General features: G+C 44.3%; 2 protein-coding genes across 5 annotated transcripts in view; both read right to left on the reverse strand.

Annotated features, from left to right (window-relative positions):
* Positions 1-22,586, reverse strand: part of LOC118998261 (zinc finger protein 805-like) — a 72,692-nt gene that overhangs the window by 38,126 nt on the left and 11,980 nt on the right. The window contains exons 4-5 of one of the 2 annotated variants that reach the window (XM_037062320.1): positions 20,452-20,715; positions 985-989 (exon numbers count right to left, since the gene is read on the reverse strand). In XM_037062320.1, the coding sequence (XP_036918215.1) occupies positions 985-989; positions 20,452-20,715 (269 nt within the window). Of the gene's footprint in view, positions 1-663; positions 939-984; positions 990-20,451; positions 20,716-22,586 lie in introns of those variants that run through there. The other variant, XM_037062319.1, reaches the window with a different exon arrangement.
* AURKC (aurora kinase C) lies at positions 2,317-9,276 on the reverse strand. 3 transcript variants are annotated; one of them, XM_037062326.1, is made up of 7 exons: positions 9,048-9,276; positions 8,895-8,931; positions 8,472-8,663; positions 7,544-7,682; positions 6,625-6,773; positions 2,772-2,946; positions 2,317-2,589 (listed from the first exon to the last, which is right to left on the reverse strand). In XM_037062326.1, the coding sequence occupies exons 1-7, from the start codon at positions 9,094-9,096 to the stop codon at positions 2,419-2,421; spliced, it is 912 nt and encodes a 303-aa protein (XP_036918221.1). In that variant the 5' UTR covers positions 9,097-9,276; the 3' UTR covers positions 2,317-2,418. The 3 variants fall into 3 exon arrangements, with proteins under 3 accessions (XP_036918221.1, XP_036918220.1, XP_036918222.1); XM_037062325.1 differs by having other exon boundaries at positions 8,895-8,934; XM_037062327.1 differs by lacking the exon at positions 8,895-8,931 and having other exon boundaries at positions 8,472-8,678; positions 9,014-9,276.

Here is a 22,586-nt window from a genome sequence, read left to right on the forward strand (position 1 = left end):
GAAGTTTTGACTTAACATTTCAATTAAACTCTTCGAAATCCCTAATAAAGGAACTGGTCTGTACACAGGGATCCTGCAATAGTACTCATTTCTGGTGCTGGATGAGCTGACATCGCTGAATACATTTTGGACAGGTAGATAAGAAGAGAAAACTCAAACAGAACCTCCACATTGACGACCAGATGATATACATTGAAATAATATGAAGTCTCTGACATGCAATCACAGAGCATCCTGTATGACTGGTTAGGATATAACTTTCTTTGGTTAGTTTTAAGTTGGAAGTAGGTTAAAAAATTAGGAAAAGGGGTTGTTATCAATCAAGTCCTGGCCACTTGGAGCTGACAGTTAACGGAATCACGCTTTAAAGATGGTGATCTGGCTTCCTGCGTGGTTCACTGTCTGTAAGGGCCTAGTCTCCTGGGCAGGTGGCTGCAGGTTGTGGGTCAACGCTCTGTTTTCCCGTCTTGTCTGCCTACTCTCCATTCGTATACTTAGCCTCTCGCGCTCTAAGACTGCAGATTAAAGTGACAAACCAGCTCTACTTTAAATAATCGACAAGGACAAAGAGGAATTCAATGGCCGACCTGGCCTCCACCCTACCCCAGGAGCCCTCTCCGAACCGGCAAAGAAGTTACAGTGCCCAAACCACGGTGCACTCACCTGCGCCGGGTCCACGCACGCCGCCGCCATCACAGGACCCTGTGCAGCTGGAGGGGCTCGCAGAGGGGACGACCGAGGCCGGTCCCGCGGGCTCACGCGACAGTCACCTTTTCCCTGCCCTCGGGGTGACCTCGGCTGGCTGTCGCACTTCCTGCGCCCGGGGAGGCTCACGGCTCGTCCAAAAGGGTGCGTCTCAGCCTCCCTTCTGATCGTTTTCCAAGCGCCCCACTAGAATCGACCACAAGCAGCGAGTGCCTCCCCACAGCTGGCGTGGACCGAACGGTCGCACGTAAATAACGTAAGAGCCACGCCCAGAAGGACCGCCCCATAGGGGAAACATTGGACTATCATTGGTCTAGCGGCTGACACTCGGCGCACAGTTTTCTGGGTGATGTAGTTTTTCTCTACAAGCCCCAGCAGCAGAGCTGGAACCAGAGCTGGAGTCAGTTGGGTGTTTAGTACTAACCCCACCCACCCTGGCTGGGCGACTCCCTTGATTAGACTGTTGTCCGGGTAGGGTAAGGCTGCGTCTTGTTTCTCGAGGACACACACAAGAATCAACCAATGCTCTGGCCGGTGAGGCTCAGTTGGTTGGGCGTTGTCCGGCAGGGCGAAGGATTGCAGGTTTGAATCCTCATCAGGACACGTGCCTGGGTTGCTGGTTCTATCCCTGCCCGGCGCGTAGGAGAGGCAGTCAAACGAATATTTCTCTCCCTGTCTTCCTCCCTGCATCTGAGAGTGGAGTGGCTGAATTATGTTTAATGAGGGGTCTGGTTATCACAGGCCTGTGTCCTGCACCTGCTGGACATTTTGCATGGCAGAAAATGCGTACAATGTGGTGATGGAAGTAATATTGCCAAGGCAAACTCCATATGCAGTGTATTTAATCAGGAGACACAGTGATTACAACCATGTCTGCAATGAACAGAATGTAGATTTGATCTCCCAGCTGAGGAGTCTAGATGTTGACTCTGGTGACAGCACCTTATTGTGGATAAAGAAAACAACAGCTACATGAAACTTTTAAGAGAGGAATATGGGAAGTTTGGAAAAACACTCCCTCAGTTACTGCAAATGGTTTCTGAAGAGAGGATGTTACATTTATTATCGTTAGGGATAGTGTATTCTGAAGCAATTAGAAAATGATACACCCCGGAGGTGCTAGTGAATTCATTTGAGAACTAGGTGGCGCTGGTGTGCAGCGAGACATTTTATTGCAAAGATGCATGTTGCATGTCAGCATGCTAGTCCTGAAAACGTGGGGGTTAGTTGAGTCTAGGAATCACTGTTATAAGTGGTAAGTTATACACCACTGGAGTGTTTATCTGCAGAAAGCAGTTGCTAATTTTTTTTATTAAAATGATTTGTATTTATTTAGGGAAGGGAGGGAGAAAGGGAAACATGAATGTGTAGTTGCTTCTTGCATGCCTCCACACTGGGGACCTGGCCCAAAACCCAGGCATGTGCCCTGACTGGGAATCAAACTGGCGACCTTTTGGCACTCAATCCACTGAGTTACACCAGCCAGGGCAACAGTCACTAATTTTCAAGGAGAGCGGTTAATTCACCATCTCTGGGGGTCAGGTGGGGCATCATTTTGACCCCCTTAATTATGCAACCATAAAGACCTGGTACAAAATGATTAACCTTTTATTAACATGTTGTATTTGAAAAGAGAAGAAACTGAAGGCAGATGAGATAGCGGGGTTAGGGGAATTTCTTGAACACACACACAGGAACAGGGGCGGACAGAGCTCAGGAAGCCATCTGGGCAGATGGAGGCATCACCCTCCGAGAGTGGGCCCGCACCCAGGGGTGTTGCAGGATCTGGGCCAATGGCAGCCGCTCCGAAGGCTGGTATCTGAGCAGCTTGCTGATCAAGTCTTGGGCTCCCAAAGGTATTGATGAAGGAATCCTGAAGTCAACCTGATGAGGCCAGAAAAGAAACAGAAGTATGGTTAATTTGGGGGGTCCATGTTTTTTCTGTTCTGAGTTCCTGCAACGCACTGGATCTAAAGAGACAAGCTTTGTGCACACCCAGATTGTGCACGCCCAGTAGCCACCACTGACGGGCTTCCCTATGAAAGATCACAATGTGGCCATCTCACCTTGAGGATGCGTCTGTAGGTCTCAGAATAGGAGGTGCTCTCAAAAGGTGGATTTCCCACCAGTAACTCATAGCAGAGCACCCCAATGCACCACAGATCCACCTTCTCACTGTATGTTTTCTGCTCAATCATTTCTGGAGGCAAGTAGTCCAGAGTCCCACACACTGTCTTTCTCCTAGAAGAGGACAAGGAAGAAAGTGCTGCCCAGAGGCCCAGGACAAAGGAAACCTTCCTCCCTTGGCTCCCAGTGAGATGGGAGACCCTAGGAAGTGCCCTCCCCAGCATGGGAGTTTGGAAACAAGTTTTAATATGAACTAGGGTTCAGAGAAGGCAAGTACTGGGTCCTGCCAATTCCATATTTTGGAATTACTCATAATAAAATCTTAAAAGAAAAAGGAAGGAAGGAAGAAAAGAAAGAAGGAAAAAGAAAGAAAAGGAAAAGAAAAAAGAAAGCTATGGGGCTGGCAGCTAGGGTGGTGGAGGAATTGGGCAAAAAGGAAAAAAAAGAGGAAGAACTCATGAACACAGACAACTGAATGGGGATTGTTGGGGGGAGGTGGCTGGATGCAAGTGGAAAGGGGATAAATGGTGATAGGAAAAAATAGATAAATAAATAAAAACAGAAGAAAAAATAAAGATTTGGAACAAACTGCTAGTGCACGGAGAGAGTTCAAAAGTGAATTATGGCTTATTCATCCAATAATTTGGATGATTTACTTCCGAAACTTCCTGAAGTTATGGAGCAATGGTTATTTATTTACATGGAAACTTACCGGTACAGTTACATGTCGACAGAGTTTTTTTTTAAAGATATAGTTAAACCACATTCTTTGTCTCCAAATACGTAATATACACATTTGAAAAAGGCAGTAGATCTATGTGCCACTTAATGACAGGGAGAGATGTATCTGAGAAACGCACCATTCGGTGCCCATATCATCCTGAGAACATCATGGAGGCACGTACACACACCTAGACAGTCTAGCCTACGACCTGCCTGGGTGGCGTGATATAGCCTATTGCTCCTAGGCTACAAGCCTGCACAACATCTCAATACACTGAATACTGTAGGCAATTATAACACAATGGTATTTGTGCATCCAAACATAAAAAGGGTACAGTAAAAATATGGTATAAAAGATACAATGGTGCACTCTAGGGGACACTTACCATGAATGGAGTTTGCAGGACTGTAAGTTCCTCTGGGTGAGTCAGTGAGTCACTGATGAGGGAATGTGAAAGCCTAGGACATTACTGTACACTAACATTGATTTTATAAATCCTTTATGCTCAGAGGACCACTCACCAGTCAGCCAACCTTCTATTGTTCCCCTGATGTTTTAAAAAGGAAAAGGAAAAACAAGAGCCTTTGTCTGCCATAATTCTGCTGATGTGTGAGTAGGGCAGTGCCCAGCTCCCAACCAAATGTACTTTGTCTTTTTAATGAGGAAACTGGTCCTTCCATGAATGACCTGCCATAATCTGTATGTTTGGATTGAGAACTTGAAAATGTAGAGTAGGCTTTATTTATTATCATATGGATGTCACCTCTGTGACTTTGAAGTAAAAGGTAAAATTATATTGTAGTCTATATTAAAATACTGTACACTTAGGGTACACTAAATTCATTTTTAATTTTTTTATTCAATAGTAAGTTAAAAAAATTGTTCCCCTCATCCAAGGACATTTTTTCATTGCTTTCAGAGAGAAGAAAGGAGAGGGAGAGGGGGCAATGAGGGGAGGGGGTGGAGAGAAAGAGAGAGATCAGTGTGAGAAAAAAATGGTTGGTTGTCTTCTCATATGTGCCTCAAATGGGGATCAAACCCACAACCCGGCATGTGCCCTGACCAGGAATGGAACCCACAACCCTCTGGTCTACAGGACAATACTCCAACCAGCTGAGCCACAATGACTAGAGCTTTATTATTTTTTAAAACTTTGACTCTCTTGTAATAACTTGGCTTAAAACACAAACACACTGTACAGCTGCACAAAAATATTTTTTCTTTATATCCTCATTCTATACTTTTTTATATTTAAAAATTTTCTCCTTTTAAAAATTTTTGTTAAAAACTAAGAGACAAGCCCTGGCTGGTGTAGCTCAGTGAATTGAGTGTAGCCTGCAAATTCCCAGTCAGAGCACAGGCCTGGGTTGCAGGCCAGGTCCCCAGTAGAGGGTGTGCAAGAGACAACCACACACTGATGTTTCTCACCCTCTCTTTCTCCTTCCCTTCCCCTCTCTCTAAATATAAAATAAATAAAATCTTAAAAAAAAAACAACTAAGAGACAAACCCACACATTAGCCTAGGCCTAGACAGGGTCAGGGTCAGGATCAGGACTTTCACTGTCTTCCACCTCCACATCTTGTCACACAAGATCTTCAGCTGTGATAACACAAATGGAACTGTCACCTCTTGTGATAACAATGTCCTCTTCTGAAATACTCCCTGAAGGACCTGCCTGAGGTTCTCATTAAGGTCACTCTTTTCAGAAATACCTTGCACTGTGGTTTACTTGTCCCCACCCCTTTCTTTTCATCACAAATTTGCTTTTAAGCAAATTATCATGGATGTTCTTTTGGGGTCTATGTTTTCAAACTTTTTAAGGAGCTTATTGAGGTATGCAAAAGCTTCTGCTCAACACTTCTCTATAACGTTTCTTGAGGGTTCTCCTTTTTCTTCTGCCGTTTCCCTTTCTCTTGCCTTTTCTTCAGCTATGCGTTCCTGTTCCNTTTCAGAAATACCTTGCACTGTGGTTTACTTGTCCCCACCCCTTTCTTTTCATCACAAATTTGCTTTTAAGCAAATTATCATGGATGTTCTTTTGGGGTCTATGTTTTCAAACTTTTTAAGGAGCTTATTGAGGTATGCAAAAGCTTCTGCTCAACACTTCTCTATAACATTTCTTGAGGGTTCTCCTTTTTCTTCTGCCGTTTCCTTTTCTCTTGCCTTTTCTTCAGCTATGCGTTCCTGTTCCAGTTCAACAAGTCCTCATTAGTCAGTTCCTCAGCAACCATGTCCAGAAGCTCCTCAATGTGGTCCTCATCCACACCCAGGTTAAAGCTGTTTGCCATCTCAACCACAGCCCTACTGATTTTGGCAGCCTCCTCATGTTGGCAAATCCTTTCAAGTCCTGGACAAACCTCTTGAGTGTCTGCTTCCAGATGCTGCTCATACACTCCTTGGTGACATCATCCCAAGCCCAAGCAAGGTTCTTGTTGCAGTTACAGATGTTGTAATCCTTCCAGAATTGCAGCGGTATAGTATAATAATTACACAACCCAGTAACGATAGTCATTTACAGTACTATCATTATCAATTATGATATACTACATATAACTGTATGTACTATTTTATACAACTGGCAATGCAGCAGGCTTGTTTACATCAGCATCACCATAAACATGTGAGTATGTCAGCTATGTCATGTCATTAGGCAACAGGAATTTTTAGCTCCGTTATAATCTTATGGGACCCCCATCGTATATGCAGTCCATCACTGACCAAAGAAAACATCATTATGTGGTGCATGCCTGCATTCAAACATAAACCCACATTTGTATCTGGGTCTTACATGCAAAACTGGATCATTTCTTCAAAAAAGTTACTTATTTATTTTTAGAAAGAGGGAGAAAAAGTGGGACAGAAACATCAAGGCAAAAGAGAAACATCCATCCGTTGTTTCTCGCATGCACTCTGACCAAGGACTGAAACTGCAACCCAGGCACATGCCATTACCAGGAAGTGAATGGCAACCTTTTGCTTTGCAGGATGATGCCCAACCAAATGAGCCATACCAGTCAGGGCATCCTAACTAGTGCCCAGGTCCCACCCCACAACCACCTTGACTTACCTCAGTGAGGGAGTATGCACAGACCACCCAAAGTCTGCAATCTTCACTTCACCCCTGAACCCCAGCAGCAGGTTCTCTGGCTTAATATCCCTGTGAATCACCTTATTCTCATGGCAGTAGGTCAGGGCATCTGCCAACTCCTCCATTATCTGTGTGAACAAAGAAAAAGAAGTCTGGTCCTGACAGGTGTGGCTAAGTGGAAAGGGTGTTTTCCTGCAAGCCAAAAGGTCACAGGTGTGATTCCTGGTCAGGGCACATGCCTGGATTGTGGGTTAAGTCCCGGTTGTGAGAATGTGAGGCAACCAATTAATGTTTCTCTCCCTCTTTCTCCATCCCTGCCCCCTCTAAAAATAAATAAAATCTTTAAAAATGTTTTTAAAAAAAGAAGGAAAGAAAAAGAGTCTGGCCCTGGATGGTGTAGCTTGGTGGATTGAACATGGGCTGTGAACCAAAGGGTTGCAGGCCAGGTCACCAGTAGGGGGTGCATGAGAGGCAACCACACATTGATGTTTCTCTCCCTCTCTTTCTTCCTCCCATCCCCTCTAAAAATAAATAAATAAATCTTTTTAAAAAATCTCGTTTTCTACTTCTAAGCCAGGTTCCACTCACTAATACAGCAAACTCCCTCATAGCCAGCCTACCAATGTTTCACCCCATAAGGTAGTGAGTTAGATTCTGTAGCTTACAACCCAAAAATCCAAACTTATACACATAACTTGTTCATATTCTGGGATAATTTGGGTATCCAAATGTGAAACTGTAGGCTACATGTCATTATACAAAATATATAGAATAAAATTCAGCGGCAAATAAAAAAGCAAAATCTGGACATTCATGACAGCCACATGTGGTGACCCTCCCTTTTCACCAGCCCACAGTAAATTCAGGGACCCCAAAGCCTCCATGACCCCCATCTCACCGTGGCTGTACGGCACTCATCTAAAGTGTGGCTCTTTTGAAGCTCCTTGTACAGCTCACCCCTTGGAGCGTATTCCAGAATCAGGTACACACGACGGGCATCATGGAAGTAGTTGTATAGGCGTAGGATATTGGGGTGTCTGGAGGAGAGATGCCGAAAGGGTCAGACTCCTCCCTGAGGCCAAACTCATGATGCTATCACAAGTGAATGGTCACACAAGAAGCAAAAGGTACTGGGACCTGAATAATAGCCTGACCTGGGAGAGCATGAGGGGAAAACAGGGAATGGGCATTAGGTGCATGACACACGGAGCCCCTATATAGTGTAATTGTAATGAATTGCTGAGAAAAAATCTTCCAGGTGAAAGCAAGGGCCTATTTGGGGATAGTTTTTGGGGAAAAGCTGGGTTCAGATGTCAGAGATAAAAGGGGACACAGAATGCCCTGGTCGGGTAGCTCAGTTGGTTAGAGAGTCCCCCAGACATACCAAGACTATGGGTTTGGTCTGGGCATATACAAGAATCAACCAATTGATGCATAAGTGGAACAACAAATCGATGCTTCTGTCTCTCAAGTCAATCAATTAAAACATTTTTTAAAAAAGAAGTGCTCTGGCCAGGTGGCTCAGTTGGTTTGATAGAGCGTCATCTATGCCAAAAGGATGCCAGTTCAATCTCTGGTTGGGCCACATATGGGAGGCAATGGATCTGTGTTTGTTTTTCTCCCTTCTTCTTTCTAAAATCAGTGAACATATCCTTGGTTGAGGATTTAAAAGAGGGCGGGGGAAGCAACTAACGAACGCATAAGTAAGCGTAACAACAAATCGTTTTTCTCTCTCTCTCAAAAAAAAAATCAATGAAAAAAAAAGACGTCACAGAAGAACAAATGTAAGAACCAGAGTGGAACTATCATGCCTAAACATTCCTTACTGTAGATGCGCCTGAATTTCGATTTCTCTGCGCAGCTGGTGTTCCATTCCCTCCTTCTCGAGCTGGGACTTGAAGAGGACTTTCAGAGCCACAATGAAATGGTTTTCCTTGAGCCGAGCTAGGTACACATTCCCAAATTTTCCCTTGCCCAGAGGACGCCCGATGTCAAAATCGTCAATGGTGAGGCTCCGGCTAACAGGAGAAGAAACAAAAAAGCCTCAGTTTGGGAGATCAGCGGACCTCGAGGGCTCGCCATCCTCTTCCATGCACCCTCCCTCAGCCCTTTTCGCTTCTCCAGGGCCCTGCCAGGGGTTTGGGCTGCAGCTCTCAGTCCCACGAGTCGACACTTCAGAGGCACACTCATTTTTCATCCCTCCGTCCCACTTTCCTTCCTCTTGCAGATACAAAGCCAAAGGCACTCACGCGGCGGGCACGCTGGGCAGCGCTGGACCCTCTGCAGCTGCTGAAAGAGAGAGCTGTCAACGCTCCTTTTTTGCGCGCCCCCACCCCCCACAACCGACCGCGGGCAGTTCCTCTCAACCCTCTTTTTCTGGTCCTGGTTCTTCTCCCTATCACCTGCGGGCTGAGCATTGCCCAACTTCACCACAGGCTGAGGGACACTCATGAGGAGAAGAAACGATGGCGAGACGATGCCCTCCTGAGCCCTGCGGAGCGGGGAGTGAAGGTCCGGCTGATGCCGAAAACGGGCCACAGGAGGGAACACAAAACACCGGTTGGGACTCTTCCAGTCCCAATACGCGTCGTCGGAAGGTAGCCGGTAGGTCCTCCTTCGATTCACGGACGGTTCGAGAAATGGCCGGGCGAGGCTGAACTGGAGGCCTTTTACCGTTCGCACCCAGGCCCCATTGGCTGAGACGGTAGTTCCTGACCGGTTTCCATTGGTTGAAATTTCTGAGGCCAGTATGCGAGGACGCTGAGCCAATGAGACGGCAGTGCGGAAACCGGAAAGAGGCGGGACCTGGGGCAGCTGCCGAAGCGCTGAAAGCTGAAAACCAACTAGCGGAGGAAAGGCCAGAAAAGGTGCGGGAATCTCCCCTGAGTCCTGGCGGGTCGCTCGGTTGGTTACAGCGTCGTCCCTTCCTGTACTCCAAGGTTGCGGGTTGGATCCTGGGTCAGGCCACATATAAGAATCAATCAACTAGATGCATCAATAAGCGGGGCGACACACCCATGGCTGGTGTGGCTCAGTGGATTGAGCGCTGGCCTGTACGCATTGAGTGGACACAGTCACTAAGTGACAGGACGTGTGAGTGAATATAAAGCAACTCCAGGAAGTTGCTGGCTTTGCTGGAGTTGGAAATCTCCCAAACCACTTGTGCTCCCAAATGCTTAAAGGTCATGTCAGGTTCAAGCCCTTCGCCATCACACAATCACACACATAGTGAGGGCTTCCCAAAGTTTAGGCCTCTGTTCTCCATATTCTGTGCTCTTGAACTCACCAAGCCCACCTGAACACCTATTTATTTTATTTCGGCATATTACAGAAGTTTCAACATTTGAATTTGAATTCCTTGAGAGGCAACTGATAAATTGTTGAGGAAATAGAATTTACTTTTTAAAAATATTTTATTTACTTATCTTTAGAGGGGAAGGGAAGGAGAGAAATATCAATGTATGGTTGCCTCTTGTGAGTCCCCCTCTGGGGACTGGCCTGCAACCCAGGCATGTGCCCTGACTGGGAATCGAACCGCGATCGATCGTGTGGTTCACAGGCCCACACTCAATCCACTGAGCTACACCAGCCAGGGCAGAATTTACTTTTTAAACATGAATGTATTTTTAAATTTTATTACTTAGTGACTTTAGAGAGATCGTGACTTTATTGTTCCACTTATTTATGCATTATCGCCTGTTTATTGTATGTGGCCTGAATGAAGATCAAACCTGCAACCTTCATGTATTGGGACAACGTTCTAACAAACTAAGCTACCTGGCCAAGGTGGAGAAATAATAATAATAAATCCAACCCAGAAAATATCACCACAAAATTAGTAGAGAAGTAAGTGTTTATTATTGGATAAGCATTAAATGAGAATGTGATTTGCATCGGATATTCACCAACATTGAAAAGACAGAATCTCACCCTTTCATTGAGCCAAGCAGACAAAACCTATTACATGTTTTCAAAATAATGAGTCCTGAAGTAAGAAAAATGTGGCAGCAACATTTGTTACAGAGTTCACCCAAAATTTACCTAGTAATTGGAGGACTACCTGCCTTTATGTTGGTTTTCTATAAAACAGACTTCTCATTCTTTAGAACACAATGGAGTTTTGCAACTTGGAGCAAGGTGCCCACCAAAGTCAGACTCCTTCCCTTTCACAGGATTTCATCTCAGAGATTGTTCCCAGGTCTTTGAGAATGACATTTCTGAGTTGGGAAGTGTTCTCGGGTGTTTGAAGAAAAGCAAGGCTAGTATACAAGGCTAGTGTGGCTACAGCTGCATCTGCAGGCACCAGAGTGTACAAGATAAGGTAGATAAATGGAGACAAGTTTTGTAGAACCTTGTCCATTGTAAAGAGGTTGTAACCTGCAATGTGTTCTATTTGTCCCTGGTATTTGCTTAATCAGGTGAAACGTGCAGCCTTGGAAGTGATGAAGGAAGTTTATGTTCACGGGTCTCTATGGAGCAGGAGTTAGGGCTTGCCACCCAGGGCCAGGTGGGGAAAGCAGCAGGGTGGTTCAGGAGGCAGAATTCCCAAGGAGAAAACATGGCCCAGCCCCTTTGTTGTGTTTTCTGCAGGAAAGAGAAGGCAGGGCAGGTAAACACCTTAGGATTGGGTGGTTTGAAAAGTATTGCAGAACTTCAGAGCATAGCAGGTTTTGCTTGCCTGATACCTGACCCTGGAGTTTTTTAGGACACCGAAAATAAGACTCCTCCAGTTCAAGAGCCAGAGGGAAGTGGTTAGTTTGCATAAGAAGGGTGAGATTCAGTGCAGGTCGTTGGATATAAGAACTGGCTAGCTCTGGGAGGGGCAGTATCTCTCCAGTCGATGAGGTCCCAAATGCCAAGGCAAGATTACAGAAAATAAAAATATATATAGTTATTACAGTGTGAAATAGGTAGCCATTGTGCGGTTCTGAGCTAAACTGTATAGGTAATTTGATTTGTGCACTAAAGTTAGTCTGGGTGCTGCAGAGAAATTAGAAAATTAGAGTATAGGAGCGACGAGAGGATATGGTGAGGATAATGACTTAAACCACTGCAGTGAGAGGGAAGGTGGTTTATCACAAAGTACAAATAATAGTTAATCAAAGAACNTGGGAAGTGTTCTCGGGTGTTTGAAGAAAAGCAAGGCTAGTATACAAGGCTAGTGTGGCTACAGCTGCATCTGCAGGCACCAGAGTGTACAAGATAAGGTAGATAAATGGAGACAAGTTTTGTAGAACCTTGTCCATTGTAAAGAGGTTGTAACCTGCAATGTGTTCTATTTGTCCCTGGTATTTGCTTAATCAGGTGAAACGTGCAGCCTTGGAAGTGATGAAGGAAGTTTATGTTCACGGGTCTCTATGGAGCAGGAGTTAGGGCTTGCCACCCAGGGCCAGGTGGGGAAAGCAGCAGGGTGGTTCAGGAGGCAGAATTCCCAAGGAGAAAACATGGCCCAGCCCCTTTGTTGTGTTTTCTGCAGGAAAGAGAAGGCAGGGCAGGTAAACACCTTAGGATTGGGTGGTTTGAAAAGTATTGCAGAACTTCAGAGCATAGGAGGTGTTGCTTGTCTGATACCTGACCCTGGAGTTTTTTAGGGCACCCAAAATGACTCCTCCAGTTCAAGAGCCAGAAGGAAGTGGTTAGTTTGCATAAGAAGGGTGAGATTCAGTGCAGGTCATTGGATATAAGAACTGGCTAGCTCTGGGAGGGGCAGTATCTCTCTAGTCGACGAGGTCCCAAATGCCAAGGCAAGATTACAGAAAATAAAAATATATATAGTTATTACAGTGTGAAATAGGTAGCCATTGTGCGGTTCTGAGCTGAACAGTATAGGTAATTTGATTTGTGCACTAAAGTTAGTCTGGGTGCTGCAGAGAAATTAGAAAATTAGGGTATAGGAGCGACAAGAGAGGAGATGGTGAGGATAATGACTTAAACCACTGCAGTGAGAGGGAAGGTGGTTTATCACAAAGTACAAATAATAGTTAATCAAAGAACACAATGAGTAATCAAATTAGTACAGAAATATGGATGCAGACATAATAGCTTTTTAGGATGAACTGGATGTTTCTTTGAATCTCTCCATTCCTCACACTGCTTCCTTTAAATATGAGGCATGTTCCTGATAATGCCCTGGTGTATTTGTTACAGAATGCTTCTTTACATGGAGATAACCAAGCAAATAGGGTTGTTTTGCTGTAACAGAGCCTAGGCTAAGGGTCAACGGGTTGAACTGTACTGTTAACTGAACAAGCCTGTTTCGCAAACGGTACACGTTCCAAAACAAAACTAGCTTTTGACCAGTTCCATGAAGACCACTTAAGTCTTTTTTTTAAAAAAATATTTATTTATTTATCTTTAGAGGGGAAGGGAAGGAGAGAGGAAGAGAAACATCAATGTATGGTTGCTTCTCGTGCATCCCCTGCTGGGAACTGGCCCCTGCCGGGAACTGACCTGCAACCCAGGCATGTGCCCTGACTGGGAATCGAACCGCGATTGTCTGGTTCACAGGCCCGCGCTCAATCCACTGAGCTATACCAGCCAGGGCTCCACTTAAGTCTTGAAATACTGTGCAAGTGTGATCTTTATGCCTAAATCTATATACCTCACTGTATCAGTTTGATCACATAATCTATGCTAACAGTGTGACTCATGGTGAATGGTGGGGTTTGTATCTTTGCTCTGGATACTGGAGACAGTGTCCATGGGCAGTCTTTTTTTTTTTAATTAGAGATTTTATTTTTAGAAAGAGGGGAAGGGAAAGAGAAAGAGGGAAACAACAATGTGTGGTTGCCTCTCGTGCACTCCCTACTGGGGGCCTGGCCTGCAACTCAGGCATGTGCCCTGACTGGGGATCGAACCAGTGAAACTTTGGTTTGCAGGCTGGCACTCAGTCCACTGAGCCACACCAGCCGGGGCCATGGTCAGTCTTTTAAGTATTGCATTGCTCAGTTTAGAGATGTCTGTGGCCCTGGCAGGGCAGCTCAGTTTGCTACAGCATCATCCAGATATGACAGTGTTGCAGGTTCAATCCTCAGGGCACATACAAGAAGCAACCAGTGAATGAAAACGTGGAACAACAAATCAATGTTTCTCTCCCTCTAAAATCAATTTTTAAAAAATTTAAAAAGGAAATGGAGGCTTCAAGAGAGGGGCCCAGAAAAGAGGTACCTGGGGGTTGAGAAACAGAGGTAACCTTGCCCAGTCAGGGGTTTTTATCCTCAGTAAGTAAACATACCATGCAGTGCTGAGGGGAGACTGAGCGGATCAGAATCAGGGGGGAGCCATTTTATGAGTCCAAGTCATGTGGAGACTGAGGTACCTATGAAATACCCAAGTGGGAACAGTAAGATGATCCAATTCAGGTCTAGAGCTCGAAAAAGTCAGGAGTGAAGAAATAAATTCCCATTTGTTCAAAGTAAAGATGAACTGAAGCTAAGAATGCAGTTAGGGCCTAAGGAGGGACCACATAGTGAGATTACAGGGCTGGGAAAGTCTTTAGAAACTTCAAAACTGAATGAGTGGCTAGAGGTGGAAGAGTCATCAAGGAGGGGTAGACATGAGAAGAGAAATGAAGAGTGATGTCACAGAACCAAGGTAGAAGTGTGTATTTCAACGGTCAGTGGGATCAGGTCCAGTCTCGAGCACACGAACAAGGGCTTAAAATGTATAAACCTAGGAGTCACTGTCATGCTTTGCCAGAGTGGCAGGTGGCATTGCTGCAAGGAAGTTCACGAGGCAGGGAGGTTTGGGAAGGAGAGAGGGCAAGTAAGTGGAAATGGTGACGTGGAAATACCACATAAAGTCCCAAGGGCTCCTTAATGGCTGGAGGAGAGGGAGAGTAAGGGAGAAAGACCAAGTGGCAGTTGAACAAGCTGAGATACAGGGAAGATCACAGTGGTAATGTCGTCTGACACTCATGCCAGTGTGAGGACAAGTCACTAAGGTGAGGGACAAAGGAACAAGCAGATGAGACATAGGTTTGCAGGCAGCCAAGATGACAGATAAAGTCAGTCAGGGTTCAAGGAGACAGAGTGGGAAGGGAGCCCTTCAAGTGTATGAGGACCTGTACCTGAAAGCAAGGACATGGAAAGAACGAGAAAGAGCTGCAATAGTAAGCAGTAATGCTGAAGACGACAGCTACCACTGTGATGAGGATGCTACCTACGCACACATAAAAAACATTACACATAAAGTGGGGCAAAAGGTTTACAGGTGTACATGAAAGTTTATTATTTCCATACAACTGTAAACCTCCTTTTGTCCCACCTTGTACATTAGGTATATACATGTTTATATAGCACATACATATGGTCCTAATGGTGTGCACACAACACACATGTACACATAGGTATGTGTATCAGTATTAGGATGGGGCAGGGTCCTTTCTCACCAATTTCCTCCGTACTTTGTCGTCACTAAATTAAATACTGGCCAGTCTGGAAGTTCTACTGTCACTTAGTAATTTTTTGGTTACAATGGTTCTGTGCACATATAAGCCTACATACACCCCCAAGTTTTGATTCTCATATAAGGAGTGGCTGGGGGTACCCAAGCTTTCTGTGTAAACACTGTTGTTTTTTATTTTTTAAAAAAGAATTGATTTATTTTTAGAGGAAGGGAGAAAGTGGGAGAGGAACATCAATGTGTGGTTGCCTCTCACGTGCCCCGCACTGGGGACCTGGCCTGCAACCCAGGCATGTGCCCTACCTAAGAATCGAACCAGTGACCCTTTGCTTCGCAGTCTGGTGCTCAATCCACTAAGCTACACCAGCCAGGGCACACTGTGGTTTACACTGAACACCTGCTAACCTAGAATTTGGTACCTGCTAACAAGAGTGCCTCCTACAATTCCGGGGCAATGAGTCTCTAATGAGCTTCCCTAGAAGACATTTCAATCTGTTGTAACTCCTTTAGTGGAGCTTCAACTAAGCACATCCTTCTATGACTTCTGAGACAGGACTATTGAGAACTGTCTCTGGGTTCCTGTGGACCTCAGTCCTTGTGCCCTTTCCCTTGGCTGGCTTTCCTTTGATTCCTTTTGCTCTAATAAATCATAACAGTCTTCCTAGCAAACCATCAAACCTGGGGTAGTCTTGAGGACCTCCAACACAATCATTCACTGTGACTTAAAATCTTCCTAAAATCTTATAGGAATAAATAAAATCTGAATTAGATCTGTCCATAAAAGTTCTTGTAGACTCTCTTGGAGGATAACATCATGCATTGCGCCGACTACAGTTATTGGTAAGCGCTCTGGGAGGCACCCAACATGAGAACAAGAACACACTGCTATGTGTGGCCAAAGACACGCATGTTCTCTGCTGAGGAAAATGAAAAGGTAACATGAACAAAATGAGACAGTGGCTGGATGCGGGATGATGAAAGAAAAATGGCTGCGAGGTATGGCTTGAACAAGACAGAAGATAGTGAGATTCACTGAGATGTTCTTCAGGTACCTCAAAAATGCCTAAAAACAGATGCGTGTCTTATCCCTTCCCTAACCTCCCTACCTCCAACCCAGACACTATTTTATACACACATTATGCAACCATTAAAGAGTGACTCTGGGTCCTGACCAGTATGACTCAGTTGACTGAAGCACTGTCTCATAAACTGGGAGGTCAGGGGTTCGATTCCCAGTCAGGGCACATGCCTGGGTTGCAGGCCAGTTCCCAGCAGGGGAAGCACAGGAGGGAACCATACATTGATATTTCTCTCCCTCTCTCCTTCCCTTCCCTTCCCCTCTAAAGACAAATAAATAAAATCTTTTTTTAAAAGAAATATTTAGAACTAAATAAGTTGTTATAAACATACGAAACCTTATGGAATGAAGCTAGAACAGTCGGTCAGGGAAATTTATAGTACAGGTGACACCTGAACAATGCAGGTTTGAAATGTATGGGTCCACTCGCATGCAGATACCTACCTTGTTCAAGAGCCAACTGCGTTTTCGATCTGCAGTTGGGAATTGGTGCATGTGGATGGCTAAGTTATACGCTGAGTTTCAACTGTGTAGGGAGAAGAGGGGGGAGTCGATGCCCCTGGGCCCCACATCATTCAAGGAACACCATACTTAATGCTTACAATAAGAAAGAAAAACATTTGCCCTGGCTGGTATAGCTCAGTGGATTGAGCATGGGCTTGCGAACCACACGATCGTGGTTTGATTCCCAGTCAGGGCACGTGCCTGGGTTGCAGGCCAGTTCCTGGTTCCCAGCAGGGGATGCACGAGAGGCAACCATACACTGATATTTCTCTCCCTTTCTCCTTCCCTTCCCCTCTAAAGATAAAGAAATAAAATATAAAAAAAAAAATTTCAAATCAATAATCCCAACACCCACCTCAAAAAATACAAATAGCAAAATACAACTAAAGCAAAATAGAATAAAGAATAAAGATCAGAAGAAAAATTAGTGAAATTAAAAACAGAATATAACAGGGAAAAACCAATGCTATAAAGTTCTTGTTCTTCAAATGACTAATAAAATTGATAAATGTCTAAGACAACACATTTCCAAAATGAGGAATAAAATGAGATATAAGTAGAGATCCTCCTGACATTAAAAAGACAATAAAAGATTACTTCAGCCCCGATCAGTGTGGCTGAGTGGGTTGGGCATTGTCCTGCAAAGTGAAAGGTCGGTCAGTGGTTCGATTCCCTGTCAGGACACATGCCTCAGTTGGGAGACTGGTCCCTGGTTGGGGATGTATGAGAGGCAACTGACAGACGTGTCTCTCACACATGTTTGTTTCCCTTTCTTTCTTTCCTTCCTTCCTTCCTTCATCTCTCCCTCCCTCTCTGAAAATAAATAAACCTTAAAAATTACTTCAAATAGGGCTACGAAATAGAAAATTTAGATGAAATGTAACAATTCATTGAAAAGGACAAACTATCCAATATCCAACATGAAATACATATTCCCAATACTTCCATACTTACCAAAACCAGACGAGTTAAAAAAAACACCCCAAAAAACTAACATCATTAGTCAAGAAATCAGAAAACTTCCTCAACAAAATATAATAAAATGGAATGCTTTAATATGGTATATTAATGCTATATAAAAAGAATTATACTCCACAACCAAGTGAGATTTATTACAAGAATGCAAGGCTGGTTCAATATTCAAAACTCATTGCAATACTGTAATATCAATAGGCTAAAGAATAAAATCAGATCATCAATCGATGAAAAGAAAGCATTTGACAGAATCCAATACTTACTCATAACAAAAAAAATCTCAGCAAATTAAGAATAGAGGGAAACTTTCTAAACTTGGTAAGAAAACTGTGAAAACAACTTACAACTATTATCATACTTAATGATGAAAAACTGAATGTTCCCCCCTAGTATTAGGAACCAGTCTAGAATGTCCCTTCTGACTATACTATTCAACTTCACACAGGAAGGCCTAGCTAGTGCAGTAAGACAAGACAAGAAAACAACAGGTATATAAATTGGAAAGGAAGAAATAAAACTGTATTTGCAGCTGATATTTTTCGGTAGAAAATCCCAAAGGTTCTAGCCAAAGAAATGGCTAATAATAAGTGAGTTCAGCAAGGTTGCAGGATACCAAAACACCCCAAAAACGATTACACTTCTGTGTACTACCAAAGAGCACGTGGAAAATAAAAATTTAAAATTAATGACTTACTATCACTCAAAAACAAAAGCCTAGATATCCTAACAAAAATTTTCAGAACTTGGATATTGAAAATTATAAAATGCTAACAAAATCGAGGATGACTTAAATAAATGTAGTCATACCATGTGCTTGTTCATGATGCCAATTCTCAAACTGACGTACAGTGTGAAATAAATTTCTATAAAATGAGTAAGACTTTTTTGGTAAAATAGACAATCTTAAGATTTATATGAAAAGTTAAAGGAATTAGGAAAGCTAAGCCCATTTTAAATAACACAGAGAGGAATCACTTTACTCAATTTTAAGATTTCCAGTCTAGCTACAGAAATAAAAAAATTGGGATTAATAAAGTTTTAGGTTTTAAAACTACAAAGACAATGGTCTTTTAAAAGTCAAAGCCTTAATAATCTTAACTGGAACAATAAAATATGCCCATTTATACATGTATCCTTATCATCTTAAATACCCACCCTCAACTGTCTCTCTTAACATTGGATAGCCACGAATGTATACGAAATACATAAAGGATCAAGGCCTCTGCCCCTAAAACATTATTCTTGCCCCAAGTAAACTAGGTAATCCATGACAAAGTGCTACAGGCTTAACAGAGAAGTCTCATTGCATTTTCTTTTCTAAGTCTCCTATTTCTTCAGTTAAAAAAAAAATTCCTGAGATACACCGCTCTGCAAACTAAGTAAAAAACTGGAGGCTGATCACTCCCTTACAGGTGAATTCTCAGATGCAGAATAAGGCTCTAGGCTGTGTCAATTTCTAAAATGTGTCTTCCTGTGACAAGTGATGATGAACAACAAAAGGTTTTCTCACAGTGAAGATTCTTGTGGGGTTTCTCTTTGGTATGTACTATCAGATGCTGTGGTAGATGTTTTCTCTGGTAAAAGATTTCTCTCAGGGTTTACATTCAAAAAGTCTTTCCCTAACAGGAGTTCTCGGAGAGTGAGTGCAGTCTGCCCGCTTGTGAAGGGTCTTCCCACTTCTGTTACATTGACAGGGTTCCTGCCAGAATGCATCCTTTGATGCTGACTGAGGGATGAGCTACGACTGAAGGCCTTTCCACACTCACTGCACTTGTAGGGCTTCTCTCCAGTGTGGATGATGGCGTGTCGAATGAGGTTAGTGCTCCAGCAGAAGGATTTCCCGCACTCCATGCACTCGTAGGGCTTCTCTCCACTGTGAATCCGCTGGTGCCGCGTGAGGCCTGACCTGCGGTTAAAGGCCTTCCCACACTCACTGCACTCATAGGGCTTCTCTCCAGTGTGGATGCTGAAATGTCGTATAAGGTCTTTCCTAGTGCTGAAGGCTTTCCCACATTCTTTACACTCAAAAGGTTTCTCTCCAGAGTGGGCCCTCTTATGCAAGATAAAAGTGGAGCAGTGGGTGAAGGCCCTACCACATTCCATGCACACAAAAGGTTTCTCTCCAGTGTGGATCCGCTGGTGCCTCTTGAGGTACGACCTGTGGTTAAAGGCCTTCCCACACTCCAGGCACTCAAAGGGCTTCTCCCCAGTATGGATGACGTAGTGGTGAATGAGGGCTGCGCTCTCACAGAAGGCCTTCCCACACTCGCTGCACTCATAGGGCTTCTCCCCTGTGTGAGTCTGCTGGTGCCACATGAGGTATGACCTGTGTTTGAAGACCTTGCCACACTCGAAGCACTCATAGGGATTCTCGCCACTGTGGATGATGTGATGCCGAAGGAATCCTGGCCTGTGTCGAAACACTTGCCCACATTCTTTGCAGACAAAGGATTTTTCTCCAGTATGTCTCCTCTTATGCAAGACAAAATTGGAGCGATGGGTGAAGGCCTTTCCACATTCAGTGCACTTATAGGGCTTCTCTCCACTGTGAATCCGCTGGTGTTGGGTAAGGTATGACTTGCGGTTGAAGGCCTTCCCACACTCCAGGCACTCATAGGGCCTCTCCCCTGTGTGGATCATGTGGTGCTGAAGGAGGTGCGTGCTCTTAATAAATGTTTTCCCACACTCCGTGCATTCATAGGGCTTCACTCCAGAGTGAATCTTTTCATGTCCAGCAAGAAGATGTTTCTTGTTAAACACTTTCCCACATTCGTTACATTTAAAGATATTTTCCTCTTCCGGAACCATGGGATGTTTATCATATTCATGTGAGTCATGGTCAAGGAGAACACTCCCTGAATGCACTCTGTTAGCTGACCCTAAGCCTCCATGTTCAGGGCTCCCTGGGAGCTTCTCCTTCGGCGGGTCTATCCCTGCTCTCAAGTATCCTTCCTGCATAGATACTTCTGATGGCCCATCCCAATCGTCGGTCGGGTCCATTCGTGAGTCCCCTGCAACTTTTTGTGTTAGTTGTTCCTGGGGTGAGAATCTCTTGGGTTGGGCAGGCTCACAGGTGGTAGGTTCTGTGATCCTGAGTTTTACTTTGTCACCTAAAAGAAATCCAATACACAAAAAGGCATGTTAGTAATGTCAACACAGAAGAAACAAAATCAGCACTACACTGTACGCTGTGTGTTGCTACCTCTGGAATCCCAAGATTGCAATTTCTTTCTCTCCTGGTTCCTGGACTACTGACACCCAGGGGAGTGGCTGGGTGACAGGGAAGAGTGTCTGCAGTGGGCACAATGCCATAATTCCAGACTGGGCATGGCTGTCCACAATGATGACTCTGTGTGGGCTGAGTTTCCTCTAAGCAAGTGCATCCCATGTTGCTACATGAAAACTCGGGAAGGATGTCTAATGCAGCCCAGATGGAAGACAGGAAGTGTATAATGCAAAGTTCATTCCCCCCAAAAGAAGTATAATCTTTTTCCCAACTCCAAGGAAGTAATCTCTAAATTCTGGACATTTCCAGAATGACAGACATATCTGGGTTCTTCATGGAAGGCCCCAGGAAACACATCTGATAGTTTATGACAACAGATAACTCATTATGGGCCCCTACATAGCTTACAGTAAGGAGATGACTCTGAGTAAGGTCTGGCCATACCAGAAAGACCATGTAATTAGAAAGGTGGGGCTTTGAGCCACAGGTACTAGTGGAGCCTCTGGAAAGGAGGGCTAGAGACTGAGTCCCACTAGCAAAGACTCAGTGAAATGAAGTCACAAGGAGAATCTGGACACTGAGGCTCTGGGGAGCTTCCTGGGTTTGTGACGCTGCACGCTCATACTTCTACACGCCAGTGCCAGGGGGAGAGAAGTCGCCCCCTGAGAATATAGAATCTTCATGTCTGGAACACTTCTAGCCCTACATTCCACATCCCTTCTAATATGGATCTTTTGTCCTTAATAAGTATGATAGTGAGTACAGGGGATTTTAGGGAGTTTTCTAAATCTTTCTAGCAAATAATTAAGCCCGAGGGTGGTTTTGGGAAATCCCTGAACTTGAAACAAGTGTCAGAAGGCCTGGGAAGTCTTGGATTCTCTTACCTTCACCTTTAGTTTGGCTAACACTATGCAGGAAAAATCAGGGCTTTCCAATGAGAGGTGCCCATGATGTGAGTCCCACTGGCACCACAAGAGCTACCACAAAGAGAAAGGGGGAAGGACACAGCAGCCATGGGGGACAGAAGGTACGAGGGCACTGCTGAGAGTGAGAGGACAGTGAAGAGGAGAATCCGGGATGGACAGACAGAGACAGTGAGGACTGCTAGGCCAGGGCTCATAAGGTGAGCAGGACTGGGGTGAACACATTGAGTCTGGTAAACCTAAGGAACGGTTTGGTGAAGACTGGCAAAATACACACAATCTACACGGAGAAAATGTTAACATTAAAGGTGAGGTCGGCCCTGGTCCGGTAGCTCAGTTGGTTAGAGCTTCATCCTGAAATGCTGAGGTTGTTGGTTGGATCCCCAGACAGAGCACACACAAGAATCAACTAGTACGTTCATAAATGAGTGGAACAACAAATCGCTGTCTCTTTCTTTCCCTCTCTCCTCCTCTAAAATCAATTAATCAATCAAGATGAAGTTCATCTGTGAAGAATTTAATAATAAAAACCCAACCATTCTACCCAAGTGAATATATAAATTCAATACAATTCTCTGTAAAGTGCTAACTGGTTACCGTGGAACATGACAGTCTGACTGTTGATCTGCATGAACAGCAGAGGGGAGTATAAGGAGAAGGACCTTACCAGATAATGCCAGATTTTAAGGCCTGGCAGTACTGGCACAGAGAACAGACAAATAGGCACTGGAAGAAGAACAGAGAGTTCAGGAAGTACACTCACCCATACAGTGAGCTGGCAGACATCGGGAGGCAGAGTAGCTTGGCGGTAAAGCACAGATACAGAGTGAAT

The sequence above is a fragment of the Sturnira hondurensis genome, unplaced genomic scaffold (assembly GCF_014824575.4).
Source record: "Sturnira hondurensis isolate 20B ecotype Veracruz unplaced genomic scaffold, ASM1482457v3 Scaffold0013943, whole genome shotgun sequence".
Taxonomy (NCBI): Eukaryota; Metazoa; Chordata; class Mammalia; order Chiroptera; family Phyllostomidae; genus Sturnira; species Sturnira hondurensis.